The sequence below is a fragment of the Amphiprion ocellaris genome, chromosome 20 (genome assembly GCF_022539595.1).
Source record: "Amphiprion ocellaris isolate individual 3 ecotype Okinawa chromosome 20, ASM2253959v1, whole genome shotgun sequence".
NCBI lineage: Eukaryota > Metazoa > Chordata > Actinopteri > Pomacentridae > Amphiprion > Amphiprion ocellaris.
The window spans coordinates 4,106,872-4,120,415 of NC_072785.1; the positions used below are offsets into that span (position 1 = coordinate 4,106,872).

General features: G+C 38.8%; 1 protein-coding gene across 4 annotated transcripts in view; it reads right to left on the reverse strand.

Moving 5' to 3' along the window:
• crybg1a (crystallin beta-gamma domain containing 1a) overlaps positions 1 to 13,544 on the reverse strand; it is a 69,882-nt gene that overhangs the window by 30,767 nt on the left and 25,571 nt on the right. For 2 of the 4 annotated variants that reach the window (XM_035954093.2, XM_023282904.3), the window contains exons 2-3: positions 9,312 to 9,453; positions 730 to 2,186 (exon numbers count right to left, since the gene is read on the reverse strand). In XM_035954093.2, coding sequence (XP_035809986.2) covers positions 730 to 2,186; positions 9,312 to 9,453 — 1,599 coding nt within the window. Of the gene's footprint in view, positions 1 to 729; positions 2,187 to 4,301; positions 4,440 to 5,116; positions 5,239 to 9,311; positions 9,454 to 13,544 lie in introns of those variants that run through there. The other 2 variants (XM_035954095.2, XM_035954096.2) reach the window with 2 other exon arrangements.

A 13,544-nucleotide genomic window follows, 5' to 3' on the forward strand; every position in this document is an offset into this window, starting at 1 on the left:
CAGGGTTAGTACTCAGTTAAACTTTCAGCTTGAGGCTGAGGGAAAAATGACTTTTAAAATACTGTGTGGTCAAACAAGAATGCCCTTCCTGTAGTGCTGAAACTATAAATCATTCCCAGTGCATTTTCAGGCAGGTTCACCTTCATTCTCAAGTGTTTAGTAACGTAAGAATTTACAAGGTATTAACTCGTAAATCCTATCTTGCATTCCTGGAAGAGCAGGGCCTCTAAATACAGTCTATAACCATGTGTCTAAAGGTATCCAGGTAACCCTGAAGTCAAACTAAAGGTGGCTGCTGCTTGTTGCCCGTCTAGTTCTGTAATGACTAACTTATTCAGGCAGTGATTATACACCAAAGGCAAATATAGAAAAGGTGACTTTGATTTCAGCTGAACCCTGACCACAAAATAAATGATCCTGCCTTCTTTATTGCTGCATCCTTTGTTTAGTAAGTAACAACTACATATGAGGATTTTTAAGTCTAATCTACAGACCTTTATAGAAAAACGTCACTTTTTTTGAATGACTGGATGTACTGTGTATGAATATTTCAGTGCCTCGCTGCAGGTTTGCTCATTGTTCTCCTCTGGTACAATGGAACATGGGAACTCAGGGCTCGGGTTGCAGGGCATGCTTAGCCCTCTTTAGCTCTCCTGCTTTCTGGTTCTCACAGGATCAAAGAGACCATTAAACAGTAACCACAGGAAATGAAAATAGACAGGAACTCACGGTGTTGCATCTGTTGTGTTTTGGATCTTTGAAGTGGAATCTCCGCAGCACTCCTCTCCTACTAGGTCGTCTTCTTCCACACTTGGCTCCGGGCTAATATACACCTTCTGGGCAAAAACCTTGTGCTTGGAAGGCAGATTCACAGTCTTGCGCGTAACACGGATTTCTCTCGGTCTGTGTTTCTCCTCAAGTGAACTTTGCTTTGAGTCTGTGCCAGTGTCAGGCTCCGCTGACTGTGGTGAGGTTATTTGGAACTCCCTTGTAGTCGATGCCAAGGAGGTGGCTGCTTCTGGCGAGATGCCACCGGTTGGTAAAATGTGTGAGGGGGCAGCAGGACCATCTGCAGCGGTCGGACTTTCTGAGTCGTCCTCAGGAATCACTGTGACAGGTATAGCCAGAACGGGAGGGGAGTCCGCTCTCAAGCCCTCCTCCCCTTGGTTCATTATATCCTTTTCTTTCTCGCCCTCCCTCTCCCCCTCCTCCTCCTCTCCCAGGTGTGTTTCCACCCATATGGCTTTGTGGAGCTGGATGGGAGAATCACCTCTGGGTGCTGGCTCTCTCTCAGGTGAGGGGCTCCTTACAGTAACTGTAGTTTCCCCAGAGACAGTGGATATCTGAGCACTAGTTCTGGCTCTTGTGCTTTCCCTCTCTGTATCTAGAGACTTTTCCAGCTGTTGAGTTGTGATGATGTGTGAGGTGGATGAGTGAGAGCCTAAAGTTATCCCTGTTAGTGCAGTGCTGTGCCCATTCCCACCAATTTTCACCACTGTTGTTTTGGATGCTAAGCTAATAGAGGTTAAGTTAGGAGATTTGGGTGCCTCGGCTGTTTTGGAAACAGGGATTTGAAGGGATGACAGGGTGGTCGGGGTGACCATATCATCCTCACCGGAACGCTCAGTTTTCTTCCCAATGCTTTCTTCCAAATGAAACTGCAGCCTTTTGCTGACTTCCTCCACCACGGATTCCGTGAAGCCGAGCTCTGAGTGTGAATCAGCAGCCGGTTCAGTGGTAGAAGGAAGATGGAGAGCAGCGGCAGCCACGTTCCCAGAATTCCTGTCGCTGCTGCCTGTGCTGATCCTGCATACGTGCACCTCCCTCACGCTGCTTCTGCCGCTGCTGTCGCTGTCTGCAAACGGCAGCTCTGCTTCTTTAGTCACCACAGAGGCCATGCTGGAGGCGCTGGGACTGGAGCTCTGGCTGAGGCTGTCCCCATGCTCTGCTCTCAGTCTGGACCCTGGAACTGCACCATGAGGCCCTGTCAGCTCGCCGTCTTTTCGAGAAGGAGTCGGAGTCTTTAGCCCATCCTCCTCCTGAGACTGGGATGAACGTGGAGATGAAGGGGATGCTGGGGAACTTGCAGAGGAGTCTGAAGGCTGCCTACTGCTACTGCTCTTCTTTCTGCCGGACCTGAAGAAGTTGCTGATACGATCAAACACTCCCTTCTTTTCCTCCAAACTCTGAAAAAAAGGACAGACAAGAAGCAGACAGAAAGACAAACAGTGAGATGAGGAAAGACGCAGGTGTACCTTTTGTCTCTGGCTTTGCTAACAAAACAAAACAGAAAGAAAAACGTCAAAGGTATGCTCGTCAACAGACATGTAGCCAGAAGCTGAGCAAGAAAAATGGATGGAATTTCATTTCCATTCAATTACAACTGCCATTAAAAGAGACTACTGCGCCTATTTTTTTATAGTTTTCTCCAGTTTCTCAGTTTTACATTACCTTGAATTTAGAAGTTAATAAACATTCTGCATCCACTTATTGAATATCTTTAAGAAAGCTGCAAATTATTTAAATATTAAAGTAAAACCAAATATAAGAACACAGTTTATTAGTGGCACAAACTTATTTAGTTAACTTAAAAGTGGAAAATACATTCTGGAATAAAAAATGAGAACTGCAAAGTCCCTTATTTTGGATTCAGAATTTGGATTTCTTTGTGTAAGAATGATCCACTTGATAGTTGATAGTTTATTAATATGATAACTTAAAGTACTGGTCAGGTGTTTTCCAGACTTGATTCTTTGCAGTTTAAATCAGTGATGGTAGACAAATTAACTAGATAAAAAGGCAAATTAAACAATACAGTTCAGCAGCACCACAATCTACATCTTCCAACGTGATCATACAGTTGAATCATTACGTCTTTAAAAAAGTTTCACCAAGACCTCAACGTTTGAACATTTATGCAGGCAGGATTTATTAAAGGACTATTGTGACACACTCTTAATGAAATAGACCTGATAAACCTGCAACTGGGTGTATATTTGATTCAAATTTTAAAGGATCAGATTACAGATATTTTGTTGAATACAAAACAAGAACTATTCAAATCTAGGAGCAAAAACAAGTACATGAAAGAATACTGAAGAGATGACTGTGTTTTAAAAATACAATACAAGAATAAGCAAATAAAAGTGGAAATATAAACATGAATAAATAAAATAAAATATATTGTCGCAATATAAAGCAATATTAATCAAAAAATGAATCAATTAAAGAAAAGGCTAATAAAAGAAGAAATACAAACACAAATAAATGAAATGATAAAAAATAAGAAATGTGCTTTTCCTTTGCTTTTAAAGTGACATTTAATATTTATTTTTATATTTTATTTCTAAGCACATTTCTTATTTTTTCTACTTTTTTAGCCTTTTCTTTTATGGATTCATTTTTGATTAAGGTTGCTTTATTATTTATATTGAAACATTATTTATTTTTTATTTTATTTATTTATCTTTATATTTCCACTTTTACAGATTTATTTTTGTAATTTGGCACTCTCACTACTCCATACACCACCGTTCAAAAGTTTGAGGTCACTTAGAAATGTCCTTATATTTGAAAGAAAAGCAGCTTTTTTCAATGAAGATAACATTAAATGAATGATAAATCCAGTGTAGACATTGTTAATGTGGTAAATGACTGTTCTAGCTGGAAACAGCTGATTTTTATTAGTTTTATGGAGAACATGGAATTGTCTGGGTGACCCCAAACTTTTGAACAGTAGTGTACATATAATATATTGTTTACTGTCTCTGGTGCCTGTTTCAAAACTTACACTGTACACCAGGTCAAAAATAAACGAAAGTTAACCAGGCTAGATGGGCTAAATGCCATCCTGCATATAAAAACACACTAATCAAGCCAAATGACTAACCCAACTGACATAAAATGTCTTCATTGCTCAGCTAAGGGTCACTTCTCTGAGCTAGTAACTGCACATACACAGCCAAAAAAGGAAGTAGAACAAAAAGATTTAGATCCACAAAGTGACAAATAGTCTCTGCAAACAGGACTATTCTTAAATATTAAAATACATCACAGTGTAAAACAACAGCAGTGATTTGCATAGTCAAATATGAACCACATTTCCATGTGTGGATGAACATTTTGAACATATACATCATAGCAAAGACAACCTGACAGTACGGTGAAAAACCGCCATGCTGCCGTAACACACGCCTTAACAAACCATGGCTACTGTAGTCACAATATAAAGAGGACAAGTTCGAACAAGAAGCATGAACCACAGTAAAAAATAAATAATTACAGCAACAAGAGTTCCATACCATTTTGACGTCCTGGAATCCTTCAGATTTCTGTGTCTAAATCAATTTTAAATAAAAAATTCATATCATTTCAAAGACAAGATGGTCTCTCATCTGGGTAGTTTACTCTCTACAGCCTGCCTGCTTCTTCAGTGGACAACATACACAATAAAGGTGGGTCCTCTCTTATAAGCAAGTAGGCAGAACTGACTGTATGTCCTTGTGTGTGCCGACAGTTAAAGTGTCCCAGCTCGGAACACAGCGCCTGACTGGAGGGCATGGCCATTTGCATCACAGCTACAGTGTTAAAAAAAATATTGTGAAACACAGTTCACATGGCAAGCAAAAGGAATTCACAATCCAGTAAAATCTAGAGGGTGTGGATCGGCTGCTTGCAGACAACAGCCCCACCCTTCCTCATTCTAAAGCTTAGCCTATCAATAGGACATCTGTTATCTGCTCTCCCTGCTCTATATCTAGGAATTCAGTTTGTATCACTAAAACCTCACTGAATCTATCATTGAGATCAGAGCAATACACAAAATGGGTCAAAGGTGCCATAATCCAGTGCTGTCAGGTAAGTAAATTATGATAAGGTCTGATTTATAATAATCCTGACTGCTCTCAGAGGACTTTCTGAACAGACATTTTTCTGTCATAAAAACCTATTTCAACATTCATAGGGCTGTCAAACATTTACATGTTTTTACAGAGCAAACAGCAGGTAAAGACAGCGTGGCTGGGTTTTCCTGTTCATGTCCAAACAGAACGAGACACAGAAACCCAACTGAATATTGTTTTTGCGTTAACATGTAGTCACAGCTGTGGTACAGTACCTCCAGGTCGTTTTCACTCATTCACAAATCCGCTGTGTTAAAAAAAACAAGACCACCAGTAAAGTATAATGAGTCCAGAGTGTGTTTAAGTCCAGAATACTACCGGCTGCTCCTCTTAAAGCTACTACTGTAGTATTAGTTGTCCACCCAGCACTACTGCTTGTATTTACTCAAAGCATTGACAAATCACAGGTAGGAGGAGATATAAAGCATATCTGTGTGCATTATGGCCCACTTCCTTATCTGTCAGTTAAAGCTCTGCTTCATTCTCTGATCTCAGCAGCAGACTGTAATAAAGACAAACACTGGAGCCATGATTCTAAACATGATTAAATACTGTCCGTTCAACTGCGTGACAGAGTAAACACAGGAAGTAAATGAGTTTATGGAGCCTTTTCTTCAGTTATAAATGTTGTGCTAGTAAAAATCTTTCTTGTTGTTATAAACACTTAATGTGACATACTTGAATTACAGAAATCATTAATATGAAACTCATTAACATTGTCCACTGTGTCGTTTTAAGCCACTGGCACAAAAAACCACGCAGGACAGGTTGGGCAGGTTTGAGTCTATGGAAAGTAGCCCAGGAACAATAAAATCCCATGGGATAAAGGGCCTCTGATCTTAAAGGAGAAGTACACTTTCACAGCTTCAATCACCTGAAACAGGTTGGTCTGTCTGAGTGTTTGCTCAGTGTTTCCCCTACAGGCAGAGCAGAGAGGAAACATGGAGAAACAGGTGAAGCAGAACAAACTGGAATGAAAAGCTAAACGTGTTCATATTTTCTACTGAATCCTTATGATAAACACAAAACCTCTACAAAATCAGGTTGAAAAAATTTAAATCAAACTTAGAAACATAACTGAGTTTGCCTCACATTTCTGTCACTTGAGTTGTAGAAGTTAGAGAATTTTTTTCATTGCTGACACCAGTCATTAGCAATCAATAGAGACTAAAAACCGATATTTGGAACTGATAGACACTACTGTTCAAAAGTTTGGGGGCACTTATAAACGTCCTTAATTTTGAAAGAAAATCAGTTTTTGTTTAATGAAGATAACATTAAATGAATGATAAATCCAGTGTAGACATTGTTAATGTGGTAAATGACTATTCTAGCTGGAAACAGCTGATGTTTAATGGAATATCTCCATAGGGGTACAGAGGAACATTTCCAGCAACCATCACTCCTGTGTTCTAATGCTACATTGTGTTAGCTAATGGTGTTGAAAGGCTCATTGATGATTAGAAAACCCTTGTGCAGTTATGTTAGCACATGGATAAAAGTGGGAGTTTTCATGGAAAACATGAAATTGTCTGGGTGACCCACAACCTTTAAACGGTAGTGTAGATCTGCAGTAAAAAAGAAATTTTTGGTGTCTTAATTTAGAACAAGAAAAGCATTCAGAGAGCGCAGTCCTCCGCCAAGGTTGTTCAGTCGTCGTAATCATTTCCGACGGATGAAATATTTAATAAAAATGACCTTGCGCTGAGTACAGGCGTGTGTTCAGCATGTGTACGTTATGTACGGATACCAGATCACATGATCTAAATATGTAGCGGGCGGCGGGAATTGATGGGACTCAGAAACACCCCCACAATTTAATCAGTTTCTGACGAATAAGTCCTGATAAGTCCTCAGTGGTGGATTTGTAGTAGGATCACGATCATGTGATCATCTGCAGGCAGCTGACGTAGTGTTCACTTGTTGTCATGGTTATAGTGATGCTGTGCCACTATCCGGCATCTGATACAGAAATCTTTAACAAATCCGTGGATCCAGACTATAAGCTGCATCACTGCCAGAATCTGATCACTCGGTCCTTGTGTCATTTCTGACCTTCCCTGAAAATTTCATCTAAATCTGTTGGTCCGTTTTTTAGGGATGTTGCTAACAGACAGACAGACAGACAGACAGACAAACAGACAGACAGACAGACAGACAGACAGACAGACACCGACCATCACATAACTCCAACCAAAACTTTGTTAAAATACCTTTGTTTATTTGTGTTTTCCATAAGTTTATGTCATCTCATAACACTTCCCATAGTAAGGTACACACTGTATGAATTTTGAACAAAGAACAGAGAACCCAAAAGTTCAAAGTTGCCTATGAACAAGCAGCCAACGAAAGTGGGAAGGAAAAAACAGGGAGAGGAAAAAAACCTTAGACAGAACCAGGCTGAGGAAAGGCGGCCATCTGCCTCGACTGGTTGGGGTGAGGGAGGGAATAAGGGAGGAGGGGGCAAATGAAGGCTACACAAAACATGCTGCCACTAAGACTAAAATAAAAGCATAAAACATTTGAATATTATTATTAAAATGTCCCTGATGTATTAAATGTAAACAGTAAAGTCTTTAATCCTTTTAGAAATCTTCTTTATTTGTTTCTTGCTCATGTTTTAACTGTGTAATTTTGCAACTGTGTTTAGTACTTGCTGCTGCCTATCTTGGCCAGGACTCTCTTCAAAAGAGGTTGTTCATAAATAAAGGTTAACAATAATACAAAATACATTTTAAAAAAACAGCTCCAGGGGACAGGTTTTCTTTTTTAATGGCAGAATTTGAAAATATAGCCCTCCTCCTGGAGCTCTCGCCTCTCTGTCCAGAACCTCCCACCACATTTTTTCCATCATCCACTGAAATGCTGCTCTTTATTAGCCCATCCCAGCTCATCGTCCTGGTTTCCCTCCTGAGAAGCAGTTTAGCAACTAATCCTGTGAGAAATGACCACACAGCTCTCTAGACTTTAGATTCTTGAGCACTTTATTTATTACAGTCTGCGTCTGTGATGAAGTTGATTTTCTATCTGTCTGTGAATAAAGTTTGGTGGATTAATCTTGTCATAGTGAGCTCCCCTTTGTTCTGCCTGATCCTGCTCTGGATATTAATGTTTTGAACTTGAGGCCTCCTCAGAAAGCTTCATTCTAGCCATGATTTGACACTGAGAGAGCTCCTCTCTGTCTCTAAAAACAACCTGACTTCTGACACGTCGTTCTGCTGCCATGTTTCCTTCTATCACAGTGCCCACAGCTGAGCCACGGCTGCAGCTTGATTTCGCTGAACAAAGCCTGTGATGAATTGGTGAAATCTACCTGAGGGTGATCTAAATGCTTTTTCAATGGGAGGATACAACTCAAGGAAATGTGACCTTTGTACAAAGCCACTAATCTGCTGCTGCTTCAGTGTGACTGCTGACCTAGAAACAGAGCCACATTTTGAAATATTTCTTCTTCATTTTATGTCAGAACTAGCTGTGTTGTCATGTCTCTAAATCCTCAGACTTGCTGATTATTTCCAGATTTCCATAACAGTATGGCAGATGTTCAGTGTGTTCTCAGACTTTGGCACCTGACTCCATACTCCAATCAGAGACACCTATGAGGAATTTAACATCTAATGCAAATGAGGACGCTGTTAGATTTACGTTGTGTTTAAGGAGGCTCTCCATGCATGTCCCAAACATTTGGAATACAGCATGACAAACACATGAACACTGATTTAGTAAGACTGCACAAAAGCATTTTATTGGCATGATCTGGGATAGTAAAGCAAAGTGCACAGCAACCAGAACTGACATTTAAGAATCAGCAGACACATAAAGTTTGGTTTCAACCAGACAATTTCATGTTTTCCATGAAAACTCCCACTTTTATCCATGTGCTAACATAACTGAACAAGGGTTTTCTAATCATCAGTTAGCCTTTCAACACCATTAGCTAATACAATGTAGCATTAGAACACAGGAGTGATGGTTGCTGGAAATGTTCCTCTGTACCTCTATGGAGATATTCCATTAAAAATCATCTGTTTCCAGCTAGAATAATCATTTACCACATTAACAATGTCTGCACTGGATTTATCATTCATTTAATGTTATCTACATTAAAAAATGTTTTCTTTCAAAAATAAGGACCCCAAACTTTTGAACAGTAGAGTAGAGATAACTTACAACAACAAAAGACAGACATTGAAATATAAGACCTGGCAGCAAAAATATGACGCACCAATCAGACAATCATAGAGGCTGCTAATGTTGTGCAAGTCGAATAAATTCAGTTTCTACCAGCAACAACCTCTGACTTTATAAGAATCATGGGGTTATTGCATTGCATTCTGCACACAGACACACATTATTCTGTGGCATCTTAAGCTTTGATAATCAAACCCTAGAAATGAATGTGAAACCCACCTTGAAGAATTTGGAGGGAGACGTGGGGCTGTGTGGTTGAGTCATGTCCAAGCTGATCATGGAGGTGGACTGAGAAGGAAGGTCCCAGTCCGGCTGAGTCTGGAAACTGCACTCCGTGGTAACACTCATCTGGTCGTAGCTCCTGGTGGAGGGAGGCAGGAAACAGAGAGAGAGTGGGGGAGAGAGGATGTTATGTCACTGGCCTTTGTTTCCCCTCTCACTGCACTCAGCTTATGTTTTTAAAGTACTACGGTCTCATCAAAGTCCATTACAAGAAACTTTATTTCACCTAATGACAGTTTTGATAAATATCTCTCTAAATGTGTCCTGATTTTTAATAACAAACTAAACATGAAGACTAGAATGTGTTTGAGTCATTTATACAAAGTATTAACCCTCCTGCTGTCCTCATTTACGGGCACCAAAAACCTTGTTTCCTCATCTGAAAAAAATCCAAAAGTTCTGCAAAAAAAATTCCCCAAATTTCTGAAAATTTGAAAAACCTTCAGGAAGAAAATTCCAATAATTCCTTAAAAGCTTCCCTTAAAAGTTTTATTTAAAAAATCCCCCACTTTGGCAATAAAGTTCTTGGAAATATTTTCAAAAAATGAGTAAAAATCTTCCAAAAAAAAAAAATCCAAAAGTGATTCCATATATATCAGTAAAACTTCTAATATTTTCTTTAAGAACATTCACATAAAAAATCTACCAAAATCCAGCACAATTCATCGGATTTTGGTTGATTTTTATGTGAATGTTCTTAAAGAAACATTTTTAACATTTCCTTTTTTCCACCAAAAAATGTTCAAAGATTTCCCAAAAATGCTGAAAATGTGGACATCAGAAGTTTCACTGTGAAAATATTTTTTTTTCCACATTTTCAAACTTTAAACGGGTCAATTTTGACCCACAGGACGACACGAGGTTTAAGCATGAGCTGGTCTGGTTTCAAAAAATTACACATAGGATGATCAGCTGTCAGTATTAATGCAATCGACCAGAACACAAACACCTCAACCCTCCTCCAGTCACTGTTCTCAGGCGCTGACACCTCCTCTGATTGTTCTAAAGTGTGCTGATGTTTCTCATTCCACCTTAGCATCGAGTCAGAAAATATGACACTTGATGGACAACATTCACCCCCCTCAGCAAGCCGAGCAATTAGAGTGCCACAGAGGATTCTAGAAGACGTGTGAGACATGAGGAGGTGCATCTATTTCAAGAAGGAGTGGCTTCCGTGCAGCTCAAGCTCGCCTCAGAGCGTTTACAGATGGATCACACCCAGACTGGAAGCCAACAGTCCTGTGAGCAGCGAGGATTGCAGATTCCAACTCCTTGTAGCAGCAGAGGGACTGACTGCACTGTGGCCAAAAGCTTCTGGGTCAATATACAACTGCAGGACTTTTTGTAACATAGCTGACAGGTATCATAGTTGACATTTTTGCTGTTTTCAGGCCTAAAATCAACATGGCCGCCTAGAACCAAACATCACATGATATTTTTAGAGAAAGATTCTTCTAAATATTATATATACAACTGAGTAAATTAAAAGTTATTTCTAAAGATATTGTAGTAAACCTGTTGACTACTTTATATTAAATAACTCAGAAAGCCTTGGAGTCTGGCCAGTCTTTTCTTCAGGAGGAAATGACATCATGTGGAGCAGGTCATGTGATCTGGAATTAACACACTTCCTTGAGAGGTGTTTTTGTAATGAGAAACTTAATTAACCCTCCTGCTGTCCTCATTTACACCAAAAAATATTGTTTCCTTGGCTCAAAAAAATCCCAAAATTCAGCAAAAAAATTCCCCAAATTTCTGAAAATTTGCAAAACCTTCAGGAAAAAATTCCAGTAATTCCTTAAAAGTTTCCCTTAAAAGTTTTATTTAAAAAAAAAAAAAATCACCCAAATTTGTCAAGAAAATTCTTGTAAATATTTTCAGAAAACGAGTAAAAATCTTCCAAAAAAAATCCTAAAAATATCTAAAGTGATTACATATATATCAGTAAAACTTCTAATATTTTATTTAAGAACATTCACAAAAAAATCAACCAAAATCCAGTGAAAATCATTTTTTCCACCAAAAAATGTTCAAAAATTTCCCAAAAATGTTGAAAATGTGGACATCAGAAGTTTCACTGTGAAAATATATTTTTTTCCACATTTTCAAACTTTAAACGGGTCAATTTTGACCTGCAGGACGACACGAGGGTTAAGAGGGATTTCTGGGACACAGATACAATTTATTATTTTCTATATAATATTTGATATATTGCCAAAAAAGAAATATCTGTCATGATTATCTCAACTTAATAAAAAGAACACAATCAAAACTATTTCTGAATCAGCTCATTTTATTATTGTTTAGCTAATTAGAAGGTGGTTGGTATTAAATGTAGACGGTTATTTAGTTGATGTTTTAGTGATATCCAGTCTTTTTTTTAAAATTAATAAGTGATTGCTTCCAGAAAAAAATAATTATGGAATTTGTAAAGACACAATCTTAATGAACATTTAAAAAAAAATTAGCTTTTTTTTTTTTTTTTTTATTACTTTTAATAAAAATACATGCAAGATATATCCCATGGACTTCAAAAGTCCCTCAATTATAGACTGACCCTTCTACTGTCACACTACGTAGTTTAAGTGTTAATCCTATTAAGTGCAGGAAGTCAAGAGAATACAAATGAAATGTCATAAATGTTTCCAAAGTGCAGCATAACCAGGAGTGGAAGAGGACAAAGACTGAACTGTCAAGACATGATAGCAATATGAAAGTACGCTGCTGGCAGTAACAGTAACCTAGTAACCAACCACAATCACCACATTATAAGTCTTTGCAATACTGTGTTTCTCCACATGGGGGCAGAGTTTGATTGTTTATCACTAACTGCTGGCAGAAGTTCAGTTCAGTTGACATGAATTACAGTTTTGAAGCGTTTACTGTATCTCTGTTAAAATGTGCCAAGGCTCTGAAGTCAGCCTGTGTTTAATGAATGACTGAGAAGATACTGACATGGAGAAGATCCAGAGGAAGTCGGGTGGACTTTCTCACAGCATTGCTTAATGTAAAAACAGATATAGAAATATGGTTCATGAAATAATATTACATAAACTATCCATTTGCTGACATTACACCTTGTTTCCACACTCTGAATGGACAGACTATTAGTGCAGGTGATTCTATCATCTTTACACTGTTTGTGTGAAGTTCAGTTCAGGAGGAACTCAAACAATAGGCAGGTCAGAGAACCAAAAGAGAGCTTCACTTACAAGCTCATAAAAAGAAAACACTAAATACTGAGAGCAGATTCAGAACAAAGCAAAAACACTGGAAGGAATGAAGAACTGAGACGAAGTAAAAACAACACAAGGGAGGAACACAGTCCATTGTGTCCTTTCAAGCTTTGTCCTTTCAAGGAAGGGACATAGGAAAAGAGATTAAACTAAAAACACACAAAAGGACTGATGAACTAATAAGACGCAGGTAAACAACAACAACTAAAAACCACAACTCTGTTCAGACCACGCCTCACCTGATATGAACCTTAGCAGCTTTCACTTCCTGTTTCATAAAACAGGCTTATCATTAGTTAGCGCTCAACACCACATAACTCCATACATGATATAATACAGTAAGTAAAGTACCAAAAATAAAAATAGAACTGATTAATAAAAGGGAAAGTGGTTGAAAAGTCTTCTTGTTGCTACTAATAATAAATAAACCTGTTAGGACCTTAGTGGACAGAGGTACATGTATGTGCTGCTTTCTGACTGGTTTTCTTAGTAAAGTGTTCAGTTAGAAATCCTTTAAAACAGCATTACATGAGATCCATGTTGATAAAATGTTGTCATTTACTTCTTGATGCCGCACCCACCCTAGATTTCCGTTTTTTCCTGGAGCTCAACATCTTTCAGGAAAACAAGCATCAGCTTGCTGCTTTCAATCAAACGCGGCCATGTGGGAATTCAAATTACCCCGGGGTTGGTTTCATGCTGATACACGTTGGTGGAGAGAGGAACAACGGCAGCAGCATCCTCCACAGTCAGCTGATATTAAAGCTGCTGCATCAAATGTTCAGTCCTTCCGCAGACGCCTCCAGCATGGGAACTGATTTATGTTCTTGTTGACTGTTGAGCCAGCGCTGCAACAGTAGACGGATGAGCCCTGCAGTACAGGTGTACAGGTGTCATGTGCTTACTTGGAGGTTTTCCCAGATCACAAATTTGT